We start from the raw sequence: 13,714 nt of genomic DNA, 5'->3' as shown, positions 1-13,714 counted from the left end.
GGAGTGGGATACCGCTTCCCACGCACTAGGAGGCCTCGGGGAGGCGGTGGAGAATTGGAACGGGGGCTGGTGGGCACAGAAAGTGGTGGCGCCTCTGGAGAGCAGTGCCGTGGTCCCTCAAAAGGTGGAGCCTAGCAATTCCGCTCCTTTGTCTCCGCCCAAGAGAAGTGAAAACACAGGTCTGCACGAAAACTTGTATATGAACGTTTATAGCAGCATCACTCACGAGAGCCAGAAAGGGGAAGCCACCCCGCTGACCATCGTCTGACGAACGGTAGTCAGAATGTGTCTCCCGTGTGGTGCGATGGTTCTCGGCCAGAAAAAGGATGAGAGGCTGATTGCGGTGCTGTAACGTCGGCGAACCTTGAAGACATGATGCCCAGTGAAAGAAGACAGGCACAAAGGCCGCATATCATATGATTCTATGTATTTGAAGTTTCCAGAACAAAGAAGTCTGTGGAGATAGAGGTGGGGTGGGGTCAGGGGATGAGGAAGAGAGAGACCACTAGTGGGTAGGAGGTCCCCTTTTGGGGCTGATGAAATGTGTTGGAATTAGACTGTGTGATTGAACTAACAGCCAATGAATTGTGCATTTATTTTGTTTTATTTTTTAAGTTTTTACTTATTTTTGATAGAGAGACAGAGTGAGTGTGAGCTGGGGAGAGGCAGAGAATCTGAAGAGAGAGAGACACAGAATCTGAAGCGCCAGGCTCTGAGCTGTCAGCACAGAGCCCGACGCGGGGCTCGAACTCACAAACCGTGAGATCATGACCTGACCCGAAGTCAGACGCTTAACCGACTGAGCCCCCAGGCGCTCCTGAATTGTGCATTTAAAAGGGGTGCATTGTATGGTATATAAATGATGTCCTTGTTTTTACAACGTGTAGGAGAAGGGGGGTGAGCAGGGCTGCGGTGTCCAGCGAGCAGGGAGGTGGGGTCCAGGGTGGGCAGGGCCCAGAGAGCGTGGCCGGCAGTGTGGGTCATGGTGATGACTTCTGGGTTTCACTTGAGCATTTTATTCCTATGCCTTTGTTCCACAGCCTTCTAGAAACCTCGATCCCTTCTGTGGAGAATCCCCTGCTCGGCATGTTTAGCTCTGTCCCTCTTCCCTCAGTTGCAGACCCGCCCGTCCCCACGGCGACCCTCCACCCCGTGGGCCCCTTGGATGCACTGAGCGCTGTCCCCACGTGCCGTGTGCACTCGACGTCCCGGGTTCCCATTCTCCTCGCCATTTCCGTTTGCTCCGTGAGAGCTGACCTTTTACCGTCCCTGTCTAGCATCTTCTACCGCCAGCTCTGTGCCAGGCCCCATCCTGAGGGCTTTCGCCCCCAGCTCTGGTGCGGATTGACACCCAGAGACACAGCCTCCGTGGCTGGGTCCCAAGCCGGCGCCCGGTGCAGAGCCGGGGCCGAGATCAGGTTTATTTTGTTGCCTTCAACCCTCGCATCAGAGATGAGCATTTATTTTTTTTTATTTTTTAAATGTTTTATTTATTTCTAGGAGAGAGAGAGAGAGAGAGAGACAGCGTGAGCAGGAGAGGGTCAGAGAGAGAGGGAGTCACAGACTGAAACAGGCTCCAGGCTCCGAGCTGGCAGTCAGCACAGAGCCCGACGCGGGGCTCGAACCCACGAACCGCGAGATCACGACCTAAGCGAAAGTCGGACGCTCAACCGACTAAGCCACCCAGGCGCCCCAGAAATGAGCATTTAAAGAGAAGTGGGGGCTCTGTCTTGGATATTCATGTGGGTTAATAAATAAGTGACTCAGTAAAAGTAAAATGAGTCAGCTGTGAACGTGTGGGGGACTTGAGGGCTGGAATGTTAACAGCCGTGGGAGTAAATGGGATAAACACGTTTTGGGTGTTCTGGGCCCGGCACCCAGAGGCGCAGGGGGTGGAAGAGCCTCACGCCACAGCCCGGAGAACTGGGGATCAGAGTGACAAGCCGCTGGGCCACAATCACTCCGTGGAAAGAGGCAGAGCCGGGATGCGAGCCTGGGTCTCCTGAGGTCTAGGGTTTGCTTGGCTCTCCAAGACCCAGATGAAATGTCACTTCCTCCGGGAAGCCTGCCTTCATCACCACTCCCCAGGCAGAATGAATTTCCTTCTTGTTTGGAGGCTCCCTTTCGCCCTGTGATCACTGGTCGCCGTGGTGCTCACTGCATGGTGCTCACACCCTCTGGTTTTGTTTGCCGGGCTAGAGTGTACATCTTTGGAGGGTAGGGATGTGTCATCTTCAGCAAAGTCCCTCTTCTCAGATTGTTCGTAAGTGTCCATGACAGATGGACGGCGATGAGAGAAATAGCAAAAAGCAGCTATAAGGATGCAGGGAAGGGGCGCCTGGGTGGCTCAGTCGGTTAAGCCTCTGACTTCGGCTCAGGTCATGATCTCGTGGTCCGTGAGTTCGAGCCCCGCATCGGGCTCTGTGCTGACAGCTCCGAGCCTGGAGCTGCTTCAGATTCTGTGTCTCCCCTTCTCTCTGCCCCTCCCCTGCTCATGCTCTGTCTCTCTCTGTCTCTCAAAAGTAAATAAACGTTAAAAAAAATTTTTTTTTTTAAATATAAAAAAAGAATGCAGGGCAGGTTCAACAGGGGAGTGTAGTGCCTGGACGGGCAGACAGACTCGTCATTGTCCCCGCGGTGCCTCGCTGCAGGGGCTACACTAATGGACTCTGCCTCCGGGAACTAGTTGTGGGCTCTGTTCTCGAAGTCATAAGGTGCAGTCGGCTTGAACATGCTGACTTCCATTTCAGGAAGTAAAAATCACCATCGAAAAAAAAAAGTTCCGGTGCTTTGTCGTTTGGGGAGAGCCTTCAGCTCCGCGGATAACTTGGGTATCCGGATCAGCCGGCTCCCGAGGGTTCTGCCCGAGTAATCATCTTGCTTTTCCGCCGGCCATCGCGTATTCCACTTCCTCCCGTTCTCCGCCAGAGCTGGAAAGCTAGGTCATTGGCGTGAAATGAACATGCAGCGAGGAAGGAGTCACTGGAGAAGTCTGCCACTCTGAGGGGTGCCCGGGGCGGGTGGGGGCCTCAGTGGGTGGAGCGACCGACTCTTGGTTTCTCACGGTTCGTGAGATCGAGCCCCACATCAGGCTCTGAGCTGACAACGTGGAGCCTGCTTGGGATAATCTCTCTCTCTCTCTGCCCCTCCCCCACTCACGCTCTCTCTCGCTCTCAAAATAAATGAATGATGTTAAAAAAAAAAAGACGTCTACTGCTTTGAGGTGCATATATATGCACACCCCCAGCACAGAACACATAAGCCTAAATAACAGACATAAACATAAATTTCCAGCCAAAATGTGAACAGGGGATTTATTCCTAGGATAATGGGCTTTCTCTCCTCTCTCTCTCTCTCTTTCTTCTTTCTTTTTCTGTGCTTAGTACCTTTTTTGAGTGGGACAGGAGGGTTTTTTGTTGTTTGTTTAACCAACCAGGGCAAACAGAATCACCTTGAAAAAGAGAGCATGAAGGATATGGGGTGGAATTTTCAGTAATGATAGGTCTATCACTGGGGGAACTGGTTCCTATCAGCCTCAGGCCTCAGTCCCCTCCCTGGGGCAGCCACCAAGCCCTCTGTCCTCTGGCTCCTAGAGAGAACGTTCTCCACCTCCCAGGTCCTGCTCGGTTACTGCCTGGGCCCCCACCCCTGTGAGCAGCCCCGTAGAAGGGTGGGCTGCTGCGGTCCCTTACCCAGCTGGCCCCTGGCCCCCGGGCAGCAGGGTGTCAGAATTCTTTCCCATTTCCTCTCGCACCCACTCCAGGGAGCTCGCTCGGTGGATGCTGACAGCTCAGCTATCCGGCGCGTGGGTTGTTTTCTCCCTTACTGAACCTTGTTTGCACAACTTCTTAGGGAGTCTACATAAGGTAAGGTCAGCTCTAGAGCGAGCTGCAATCAGGTCGTGCTCTGGGGCAATTTCCTCCCCACCCCTTCTTCCCTTTTCTTTCGACTCGCTCTGAAGTTCAACTGTTGGGTGGAAATTACGAAACGATGTGCTCTCTCTGTCTCCCCGCTGGCCAGCAGATGTGTAATCGTGCCCACTCTGCCTGCTGCTGTGGGACCGACTGGACAGACACGGAAGTAGTTAAAGAGATCAACAGGGGATGCGCCAGAGTGTTTACTTTCTTAGGTGGGGACACCCTTATTGTGGTGTATTTGTGCTGCTGATTTTTCTCTACTTTGTGTTTTGTGCAAAATGAAAAAAAAAAATTGTTCAAAGCATTTGTAAACGCTTCTCGGTCTCCTCTGGGCTGTCACTTCCCAGCCAAGGCGGGCTTCAAGGAGAGGCAGAGGGGAAGACTGGGGTCCCTTTGGCGAGAAGGTGGGGGCCCTTGGCCAGTGTGGACCCTGTGTTGGGGTCGCCCTGCTGAGAATGCCGGGTGAGGTGGTCAGAATCTGCCTCTCAGCCACTTCCTGAGCCGAGGCGGGATTTCAAGTCAGGGTGGGAGGGCGGGAGAGTCCCTGAGAGCTTGGAAGAGATTCTGTGCCATTCAGTTTTTGGGAAGATACGCTGTGGCTCATCCTGGTGGCCACGGCGATGCCGGTGAAGTCTGACTCCTTCTTTCCTTCCTCTGTTCCTGTGCCCTGGGTGGTCATCTCCCCTCATGTGTCCTTCCACGGATGACTGTCCTAAGTGCTTAGCACCGGTCCTCCCCCCCCCCCCCCCCCCGGTCCTTTTCTGAATCCTTCCTGCCTGTGCAGCTCCAGACAGAGAGCATGGGAAGAAGAAATACAGGGGTGGGTGGTAAGGGGTCAATGGGGGAGAAAGGAGGGAAATGCAAGGTCCAGAAGGGGGCGAGAGAAGAGCCCAAGGCAAGGAGGGGCATGGAGGAGAGAGCCCAAGCGACGACAGCGGCACTTCTGGGCACCTACTCTGCGCCAGGCCGCGCCCACAAACTTGGCGATGGCGGCCTCATGCTGTGTGTTAACTTGCGTAGTCAATGAAACCAAAGACCCTGAAGAGAAAGTAGAACACGGAACCACGCGGACCCTGCCCAGTGGCTTGTGGGGCCACGGGGCTGGTGGGAGCGCGTTCGCCCCGAGAGGCCCCGTAGACCGCCCAGAAGGTTAAGTTCTTTTGAGAGTGGGGTTTATTCACGCCACGTGGGGGCCGTCTTTTCATGTCCAAGACTCGCGCTGGGTGAGAGGGAGTGGGTGTTCACAGCCCCAAACTGGGGACGATGCCTGATGCACAGTCAGCCTGGGCTCTGAGCTCACAGCCCTGGCCTGAGGCCACGGACAGTGGTGTTGACAGTCCTCAAGGTGGGGGCTCCTGCCCTTGCTTTGTCGTGGGACGGGGCTCTGCGTGATCTCGCGGTGCATTTGTGAATCCTTGTGAGTGGCGGCTAATGTCAGGTGGGTGGTCTGGAGGTGACAGAAAGGACACCCGCTACCCAGTGCTGTGGCTTAGTAGCTCCTTTTCTAAAGATGGCTCTTCGCTTCCTTGGGCTGTGGGATTTGGGTGGAGGGAGAGCCTGGGGGGATGGCCCTGGGGGTCTTAGGGGCTGAGGTGCCCAGGAGCCCTGCCTGAATGCCTCCAAGCCTGTGAATTATGATGGTGAGAAGCCAGGCCATACAGGAAGCTCCTTTTCACGATCACTTCCTCAAAATAAAAGAAGTGTGCGTGGGAAGGGAGGGGGTGGGCCGAGCTTGGGGCCCTGAATCTTTTTTGCTCTTGAAACCCTTCTGTCACCCCTTTCCCACCAGCGCAGGCACGAATGCTCCCCTCCCCCCCTTTCTCTAGGTTAGTGGTTCTCAAGGTTTGGGGGCACCCCACATCCCCCAGGGGCTCGGGCGCCGCTCCCCATTCCCAGAGCTTGTGAGTCAGCAAGTCTGGGTGGACCCTGAGTAGGTACGTGCTCATGGTTTCCTGGGGGGCGGGGGGGTGCTGGCCGGACTGGTCCAGGGGCCCCCCGCTCTGAAATCTGCCCTCCACTTAACCAGTGTTCCTCCAGGCAGGGAAAGCATTGTCTGGCTCCTCACCGCTTCAGCTCTCTGAGCCTCAGTTTCTTCAGCTGTAAAATGGGCCCGGGAGCAGTGGCGACCTCACAGAGAGCCTGGGATGAGGAGATGTGCCAATACGTGTAAGCTCTCAGAACGGTACCCGGCACGCTGTACGTGCTCAGTAGATGGCTTCTGTTATCCTCAGGGCCCTTATCTGCACCCCCCAGTGCTTAGCACTGTGCTTGGCACACAGTAGGCCCTCCGGAAATGCTCGTCAGAGGATGACTGACTGTGCTGAGGAGTGACCCCGCTGTGGAGCAGAGAATGAGTGTAAGTTGGGTGGACGCAGGCAGCCAGCGCAGAGGGAGAGGCGGGGAGGCCGTTCCTCGAGTTTGGCAGATGGGAGGCGCTGAGGCCGCTGGGGGCAGTTTTCCTGGAAACGTGGGGATAAGAAAAGAGTTTTTGTTCCATGAGCCACGCCCCTCACATACCCTCCGCTTCCTGCAATCCTCACAGCCGCCTCAGGCTGTGCACTTGGGGAAACTGAGGCTTAGGGGCGTTCATGCCTCTGGTCCAGGTCACAGAGCTGGTATAAAGTTGGGCGGGGGGGCTTCTGATGGATTCCGGAATTTGGACTCTTCATCTGGATGCTGGGGAGCAGAAGGCTGAGTGTGAGGGGCTGAGGGAGCAGGCGGTGTAGACGGCTGTGCTGAGGCCTCTAGGAGAGGGAGCTCGGGGGTCTGTCTGCTGTGGGAGTGTCCGGGCCCGGCTTCGCCCTGGGCTTGCGCACAGCTGGGCCCTCAGCTCCTGAGGCTCAGGCCCACTGGGGACCGAGTGGCACCACGAGGGTGACGGCAATGTCAGGTACTAACCTTAAAAGTTTCCATTTTAGCATACACACATGTGCACACACAGAAGCACACGCAGGCACGCCCGAGCGCACACATTTACACTGAGGCTTAGCGCTGCCTTTCCTTTGATGCACCCACATTTTCCTGTGTGTGAGGGGGTGGCGTCTTCCACTCCCAGGCGGCGCTGTGGCCGCGCGCGTGTGTGTTGGGTCGGCCCGTGTGTCCGGAGGAGAGAAGGCAGCTCAGCCCCGGCTACGAGCTACCACCTCCCCCTGCACAGACCCGTCTGCGGTCACCTTGGGCTCAGAGTCTCCTGCAGGGCGAGGCGGGGAGAGCGGCTTCCCACCTGCGTGGGCAGCTGCGCAAACGTCGTTCCGACAAACGGGTTTTCCCTCGCAGGCGCTGCTGACTTTTCAGTGTCATGCCAGGCCGCGCGCAGCAAACCTTTGCAGGCATAATGTGACTCTCAGATTCTCAAAGGCGTCAGCAATGTCGCTGGCCACGCCGTTGTCAGATAAGCAGCCACCTGGAAAGCAGTCCCCGCTGCCGTGATACGGTGAATGACATTGGCCTGCGGTTCTGGAAGGTCCGTAAAGGCCAGGCTCCCCGCGTCCTCGGGGGTGACTGGCTGTGCGTCTGTCTCGCGCCAGGTCCCGGGCCAGTGCTTGGGTCGTGTGGTTCGCAGCTCTCCCATGGGGGGGCTTCGGCTGGCGATGCGCGGTGGGGCCCCAGCCGCAGCCACGGGAACCCCGACACCCCGGCTCCCGGTGCAGGGATGGGAGACGGAGTGGTTCCCATGGAAACAGGCTGCTCTGCTCTTCCTCGTGTTTCCTTCGGCACGAACGGCTCGGGAGGCGCCCTACGTGCGGCCCTGCCTCCCCCTCGGATCGAGGCAGCAATTTAATTAAACACTTTGCTGCTCCTCGCTTTCCTCCCCCACCAGGGCTCAGCACCACGTGGCAGCTTCCAGAACGTGGCCGCGGTGCCGGGTGGTGCTCAGGAACCACCGGGCTCCCCCTCCCCCACGCCACCTGCGCCAGCCACGCGTGGCCGTGTCCATTCAGTTCCTCAGACCCGCCGCCTCGTTCCCTGCGCTCGCTGTCTCCCGGCAGCTCCGTCCAGTGGCCACAGCGTCGGGGAGTCCACGTGGGTCGTGCAGATTCCTGACTGAGCCCTCATGGTCCACTAATGATGTGGTCTCCCACGTGGAACGTCCCAGACGTGTCCCAGCAGGTGATGGATAAGCAGAGTGGCATGTCCACAGGCTGGAACAGTATTCGGCTGTAAAAGGGACCGATCGTGCACGGGGGGCGGGGGTGCGCCCGGGGTGGGGCGTGGAGTGAATGCGCTGGAGGAGAGAAGCCGTCACCAGAGGCCACAGTCTGTGATTCCATCTATGTGAAATGCCCTGAATAGGCAGATCCAGAGACAGGCTGCGGCTTCATGTTGCTTCGGGCTGCGCGGAGGGGGGAGGGGAGCGACTGTAACCGGTGAAAGGATTTCCTTTTGGGGGAGAGGCATGTGTTCTAGAAGTAGGTAAGCGCTTTGATTGCACACCCATTGTGAATGTATTAAATGCCACTGAATGTACGCTTTAAAATAGTTGAAATGGTGACTTTTATGTTCTGTGCCTTTTATCTTTTACCGTGGCTTTTTTATTTTTAAGAAAAAAAAAAGCAGGAAGTACAAAAAAAAAAACAAAACACAAAACCCTTGCTGAGGCTCAGTGATTGGGGATTAAGTCAGAGTCCATGAGGGTAAGAGAGGGAGCCCTCAACCCCGGACTGCTTCCTTTCCTCCCATGGGCAGTCTGTCACCGAGCCCTGTCGCTATGTCCCCGAGACTGTCCCCTCTCCCTATAGGCGGGTCCCACAGTCTGCTGACTCCTGTGACCGGGGCGGGGGCGGCTCCCCAGAGGAAGGGGCTGGGCAGACACGCCCAAGCCACCCAGCCTCGGCCTGCAGCCCCCTCGGTAAGTTCCCTGTTGCCTTGGGCACATCACAGGGGCTCTGAGCCTCCTCTGTCACCAGGTGACGGCATGTTGATGAAGGTGACACTGGTGTCCCCTCCTTCCCCATTGCCCACCTCACAGCATCATTATAAAGACCAAACAAGGGGTGTCCGGGGGAGCTCGGTCGGTTGAGCGTCCAACTCTTGATGTCGGTTCAGGTCATGATCCCACAGTCGTGGGATGGAGTCCCGCATCGGACTCTGTGCTGAGTGCAGAGCCTGCTTGGGATTTTCTCTCTCCCTCTGCCCCTCCCCCGCTTGCGTTCTGTCTCTCTCTCTCTCCAAAAAAAAACAAAACAAGACCCAAAATAAAGAAATAAAACTTACAACGAAGAAATGAGACAGTAAAGCATGAGTGTGTTTTAGAAACTGACCGGTGGTCATGTGTGTCCTTTAAGAAATCAATGCCGCGTGGGGCGCCTGGGTGGCTTAGTCGGTTAAGTGTCCGACTTTCGCTTGGGTCATAATCTCGCGGTTCGTGGGTTCGAGCCCCGCGTCGGGCTCTGTGCTGACTGCCAGCTCAGAGCCTGGAGCCTCTTTCAGTGTGTGACTCCCTCTCTCTCTGACCCTCCCCTGCCCACACTGTCTCTCTCTCTCTCTCTCCTAGAAATAAATAAAACATAAAAAAAAAGAAAAGAAAAGAAATCAATGCCACGGAGCCGCCTGGCTTGGCCTGTACCGTCTGGATCGGGAGTCTGGCCGGCTGAGAACCGTGTTCCCCGGCTCCCTTGTGACAAGTGGTTGCCCCTCAGGACAGCTTGTGGGCCAAGTTGTGCGTGGGCTTGAGGCCCTAACCAGACAGAGAGCTTAATCGGCCCCAGACTCTCTCCTTTACACCAGAGGGCGTGTGGCCTCGGGTCTTGCTGTCTAAACCTACGCGCCGTGCGGGATTCAGCACGGAAGCACCTGGAAAGTCTAGGAAGGAAGATGCCTTGCTTTAAAAGCAGCTGAAAATAAAGAACTCCTCAAATGCAGCCCCTCGGGCGGCAGCATTCAGATCACTTAGAAACGCAGACCCCGGGGCCCCGTCCGAGCCTCAGAATCCGCATGTTAGCAAGAGGCCCAAGTGATTCAGACTGACACGGACATTTCAGAAGCTCAGCTCCCCACTGTCGTCGGGAGCCCGAGAAATCCTAAAGCCGGCAGCTAAGAGCCCTGTGAGAATGGAAGGGCTGAGCAAGCAGCTAGTACGAGAGGAACCCTCCCCCCCTAACCCCCCAGACCAGTCCCGCGCCGCCATCTCCAGCCCGGGCTTGGGATGAGCTTTCCGCGATCATCGCGATTCAATTATGAACTGTTTGGGACCCACGCTGAGAAAGGATCTAGGATTCCCTTAGTGAAAAACAGATGTTGGTGGAGAACACAAAAAGGGTCTTCATCAAACGGGGACCCAAACTAGCTAGAAGGTCATTATCAGCCAGGGCCAGTTCCGCCCCACAGGGGACGGTTGTAACGGGTGGAGGCGCGATCCTGGCATCGGGCGGGCGGAGATCAGGGAGGAGTCTGCGGTGCACAGGACAGTCCCTGTCGCAAAGAGAGAGCGCCGAGGCCGAGAAAGCCTGGTGTGTCCTGATGGGGACACACACACACACAGATCACTCTGAAAACTCAAGAGTAGCGCACATATTTTGGTAACGCACAGCAGTGGCGGGCTGTCTGAGGGGATAATAGAGAAAAAAGCGTGGTAGTGGAAAAAAAAGTAAGATGTCCACCCGGGGGACAAAATCCCCCCGGAAGCCTTTTCGTAACAACACGTGTGCACGAGGTAACAGAGCACACCCAGTGGAAAAGTACTCAGCATTCTTTTTTCTTTTTTTTTTTAATTTTTATTTATTTCTAGGAGAGAGAAAGAGAGACAGCGTGAGCAGGGGAGGGTCAGAGAGAGAGGGAGACACAGACTCTGAAATAGGCTCCAGGCTTTGAGCTGGCAGTCAGCACAGAGCCCGACGCGGGGCTCGAACCCACGAACCGCGAGATCATGACCTAAGCGAAAGTCGGACACTTAACCGACTAAGCCACCCAGGCGCCCCAGTACTCAGCGTTCTTTATTGGCCAGCCGTGAGCTAGACGTGCCCTGCGGTCCTGGCGCCGTGTCCCACAGCAAGATCGGGGCCACACGACCCCCTCAGCTCCTACCCTGTGGCTCAGTCCCTATTCCGAGCAGGGCCTCAGGGGCTCAGAAGACTTGAGGAAGGTCTCCCTAAATACGATCCAGAATCCGAGCCTTCCCTGAGCACGTGAGGGATGGGGGGGGGGGGTTGCGGGTGTAGTGGACACAGAGACCTGGGTTCAGATCCCTGCATGGCCTTGAACTGCCCAGGTGGCCTTGGGTGTCACGTGTCCCCTCTGAGGCTCTGTTTCCCAGCTGTGGGTTGGGCCTCGGAGCCTGTGGTGGTGTTGCCGGATTCAATGGGGGAATGTTGGGGCACCTGGTGGCTCAGCCGGTTAAGCGTCAGACTCTTGGTTTCGGTTCTGGTCCTGATCTCACGATTCATGAGATCGAGCCCCACATCGGGTTCTGTGCTGACAGTGCTGAACCTGCTTGGGATTCTCTCTCCCTCTCTCTCTGCCCCTCCCCTGCCCGTGCCCTCTCGCTCTCTCCCTCCCAAAATAAAAGAATAAACTTCTTTAAAATGAGGGAATGTTGGCCAAGGTCAGTGTTGAGCACCTGCTCGCGGCTGCCCCCCGGGGACACCATCCTGGGACGTCCTAACTGAGCGCTGTGCCCTCTGCTTGCAGATGACGTCCGGTTGTTCGCCTTCGTGCGCTTCACCACCGGGGACGCCATGAGCAAGCGGTCCAAGTTTGCCCTCATCACGTGGATCGGCGAGAATGTCAGCGGGCTGCAGCGAGCCAAAACCGGCACGGACAAGACGCTGGTGAAGGAGGTGGTGCAGGTAGCTGGCCTTGCGTTCTTTCCGAGGCAGGGAGGATCACCCCCGACACAGGGCCACCGTCCCGAGGGACAGAGCAGGCTGGGGTTGGCTCCTGGGACTCAGAGCAAGCTGTGTGGCGCCAGAGCCACTGGCGAAACGTTACCAGAGCTGCTTGCAGGGTGCGGGCTCAGGGCTTGACCACCATATAATGAAAACATGGCGGCAGGAGGCCTACCTTTGCGGGGGGAGGCAGCTCGTGAGGAAGGAGGCAGGAGGGATGACCAAATCGGGGGCCGCCACCTGCTTGGATCGTGGGCGATCATGGTTGACTCCCAGGGGTGGCCACGAAGACCCAATGGGCACCTTCGTGCATGCCTCCCTGCATGGTGCCGGGCACACAGTAGGTACTCAAGAACACATATCTCCCGGCCCTTGCTAGATTAGTGGGAAGTGGGGAAGGTGGGCACACCCTTGGTTTTGTCTCTGAGCTCCTGATGGTTCACCTAGAGGGTTTCTGTTTCCGAGTGTTCTTCTGTTCTGGACGTATCACAAACTTGTGCTGTCGGAAACTTCCGAGGCAGTTCCTTTGGGGCTAAGGCTTCTGGGTCGCACTGAGAAAAGAACATCTGAATTGCAGAAAGATAATCCAGGGGAAGGGAGGTGAGGGAGTTACCGGCGGGTTCTGTGTCTTGCGAAAGGGGTTTTCAAAGCCCTCGATCTGGACACGGTAGGTAACGGGCATGGGCTTTCCTTCGGAGGGGATGAAAATATTCTGGAATTGACTTTCGTGATGGTTGCTCGTGTCCGTGAATACATGAAAAGCCACTGAATTGTAAAAACCAAAACCAGGAACACACAGGAAACTAGGGTACGCGGAACATGGTACCGTGGATTGGATCCTGGAGCAGAAAAGCCGGTGGAATCGGAACGGGGTCTGGAGTTTCGTTGTTGGTACCGTTTCAGCGTTGGCGTCTCAGTCGTGAGCAGCGTAAGACGGCAGTTCTCCTGAAAACAGAGTGTGGGGTGTGTGGGAACCCTCGCACCGTCTCCTGCAGCTCTTCTGTGAATCTAAAATTATCCCTCACAGAAAACTTGGATTTAAAAAATTAGACCAGGAAAGAAAAAAAAAAATTTCCTTCCGTCGCCTTACCGTGACCCATTTTCCCCATCGTCCCTGCGAGCTCTGGGGGCGGGCTCACCCACCTGGGTGCATCCCCGCGGTCACAGCCTGCAAATCACACGCTGCTGGGGGGCTTCCCACCCCCCGCCAACATAATCTCATAAATGATGTAGTGCGGGCTTTGTGATGCGCGTTTTTCTGGTGGCTGAGTGTCCCGTTTTCCAAGTGCATCCTCACGGACTCAGTGTTCTCCTGGGGTTGGCCTATCGGGTTGCTTCCAATTTTTCTTTTTATAAATACTGTTCCAACCAGCCTTTTAATACGCTTTGCCTCCCCCGCTGAGGTCTGTGTTTAGGGTACATGTTCAGGACGTGGGGTTCCAGGGTTAATAGATACGAAAATCATTTTTAAAAAGTATGAGGTTCAGGGGCGCCTGGGTGCCTCAGTCGGTTAAAGCGTCTGACTTCGGCTCAGGTCACGATCTCATGGCTGGTGGGTTCGAGCCCCGCGTCAGGCTCTGTGCTGGCAGCTCAGAGCCTGGAGCTGCTTCAGATTCTGTGTCTCCCTCTCTCTCTGACCCTCTGAGCCTCGCAGGGCTCTGCTTTCCTTTCCATTTCAGTAAATGAGGTAAAAAATACCATCAAATTGCTCATTTTACCCATTTTATTTTTTTTTAATGTTTTATTTATTTCTGAGAGAGACAGCATGAGCAGGAGAGGGTCAGAGAGAAAGGGAGACATAGAATCCGAAACAGGCTCCCGGCTCCGAGCTGTCAGCACAGAGCCCGACCCGGGGCTCGAACCCACGAACCATGAGATCATGACCTGACCCGAAGTCAGACACTTAACCGACTCAGCCGCCCAGGCGCCCCTCATTTTACCTATTTTAAAGGGTATGACTCGGTGGCATCAAAG

The 13,714-nt window shown here is 56.0% G+C and overlaps 1 protein-coding gene across 1 annotated transcript in view; it reads left to right on the top strand.

Annotated features, from left to right (window-relative positions):
- Nucleotides 1-13,714, top strand: part of COTL1 (coactosin like F-actin binding protein 1) — a 40,286-nt gene that overhangs the window by 13,639 nt on the left and 12,933 nt on the right. The window contains exon 3 of the mRNA XM_039226686.1: nucleotides 11,544-11,701. Coding sequence (XP_039082617.1) covers nucleotides 11,544-11,701 — 158 coding nt within the window. The remainder of the gene's footprint in view (nucleotides 1-11,543; nucleotides 11,702-13,714) is intronic.

Source organism: Hyaena hyaena, unplaced genomic scaffold, assembly GCF_003009895.1.
Source record: "Hyaena hyaena isolate Hyena2069 unplaced genomic scaffold, ASM300989v1 scaffold_1, whole genome shotgun sequence".
Lineage (NCBI taxonomy): Eukaryota > Metazoa > Chordata > Mammalia > Carnivora > Hyaenidae > Hyaena > Hyaena hyaena.
Note: the sequence above shows the minus strand (reverse complement) of the source record. Positions and strands in the feature narration are given on the sequence as shown.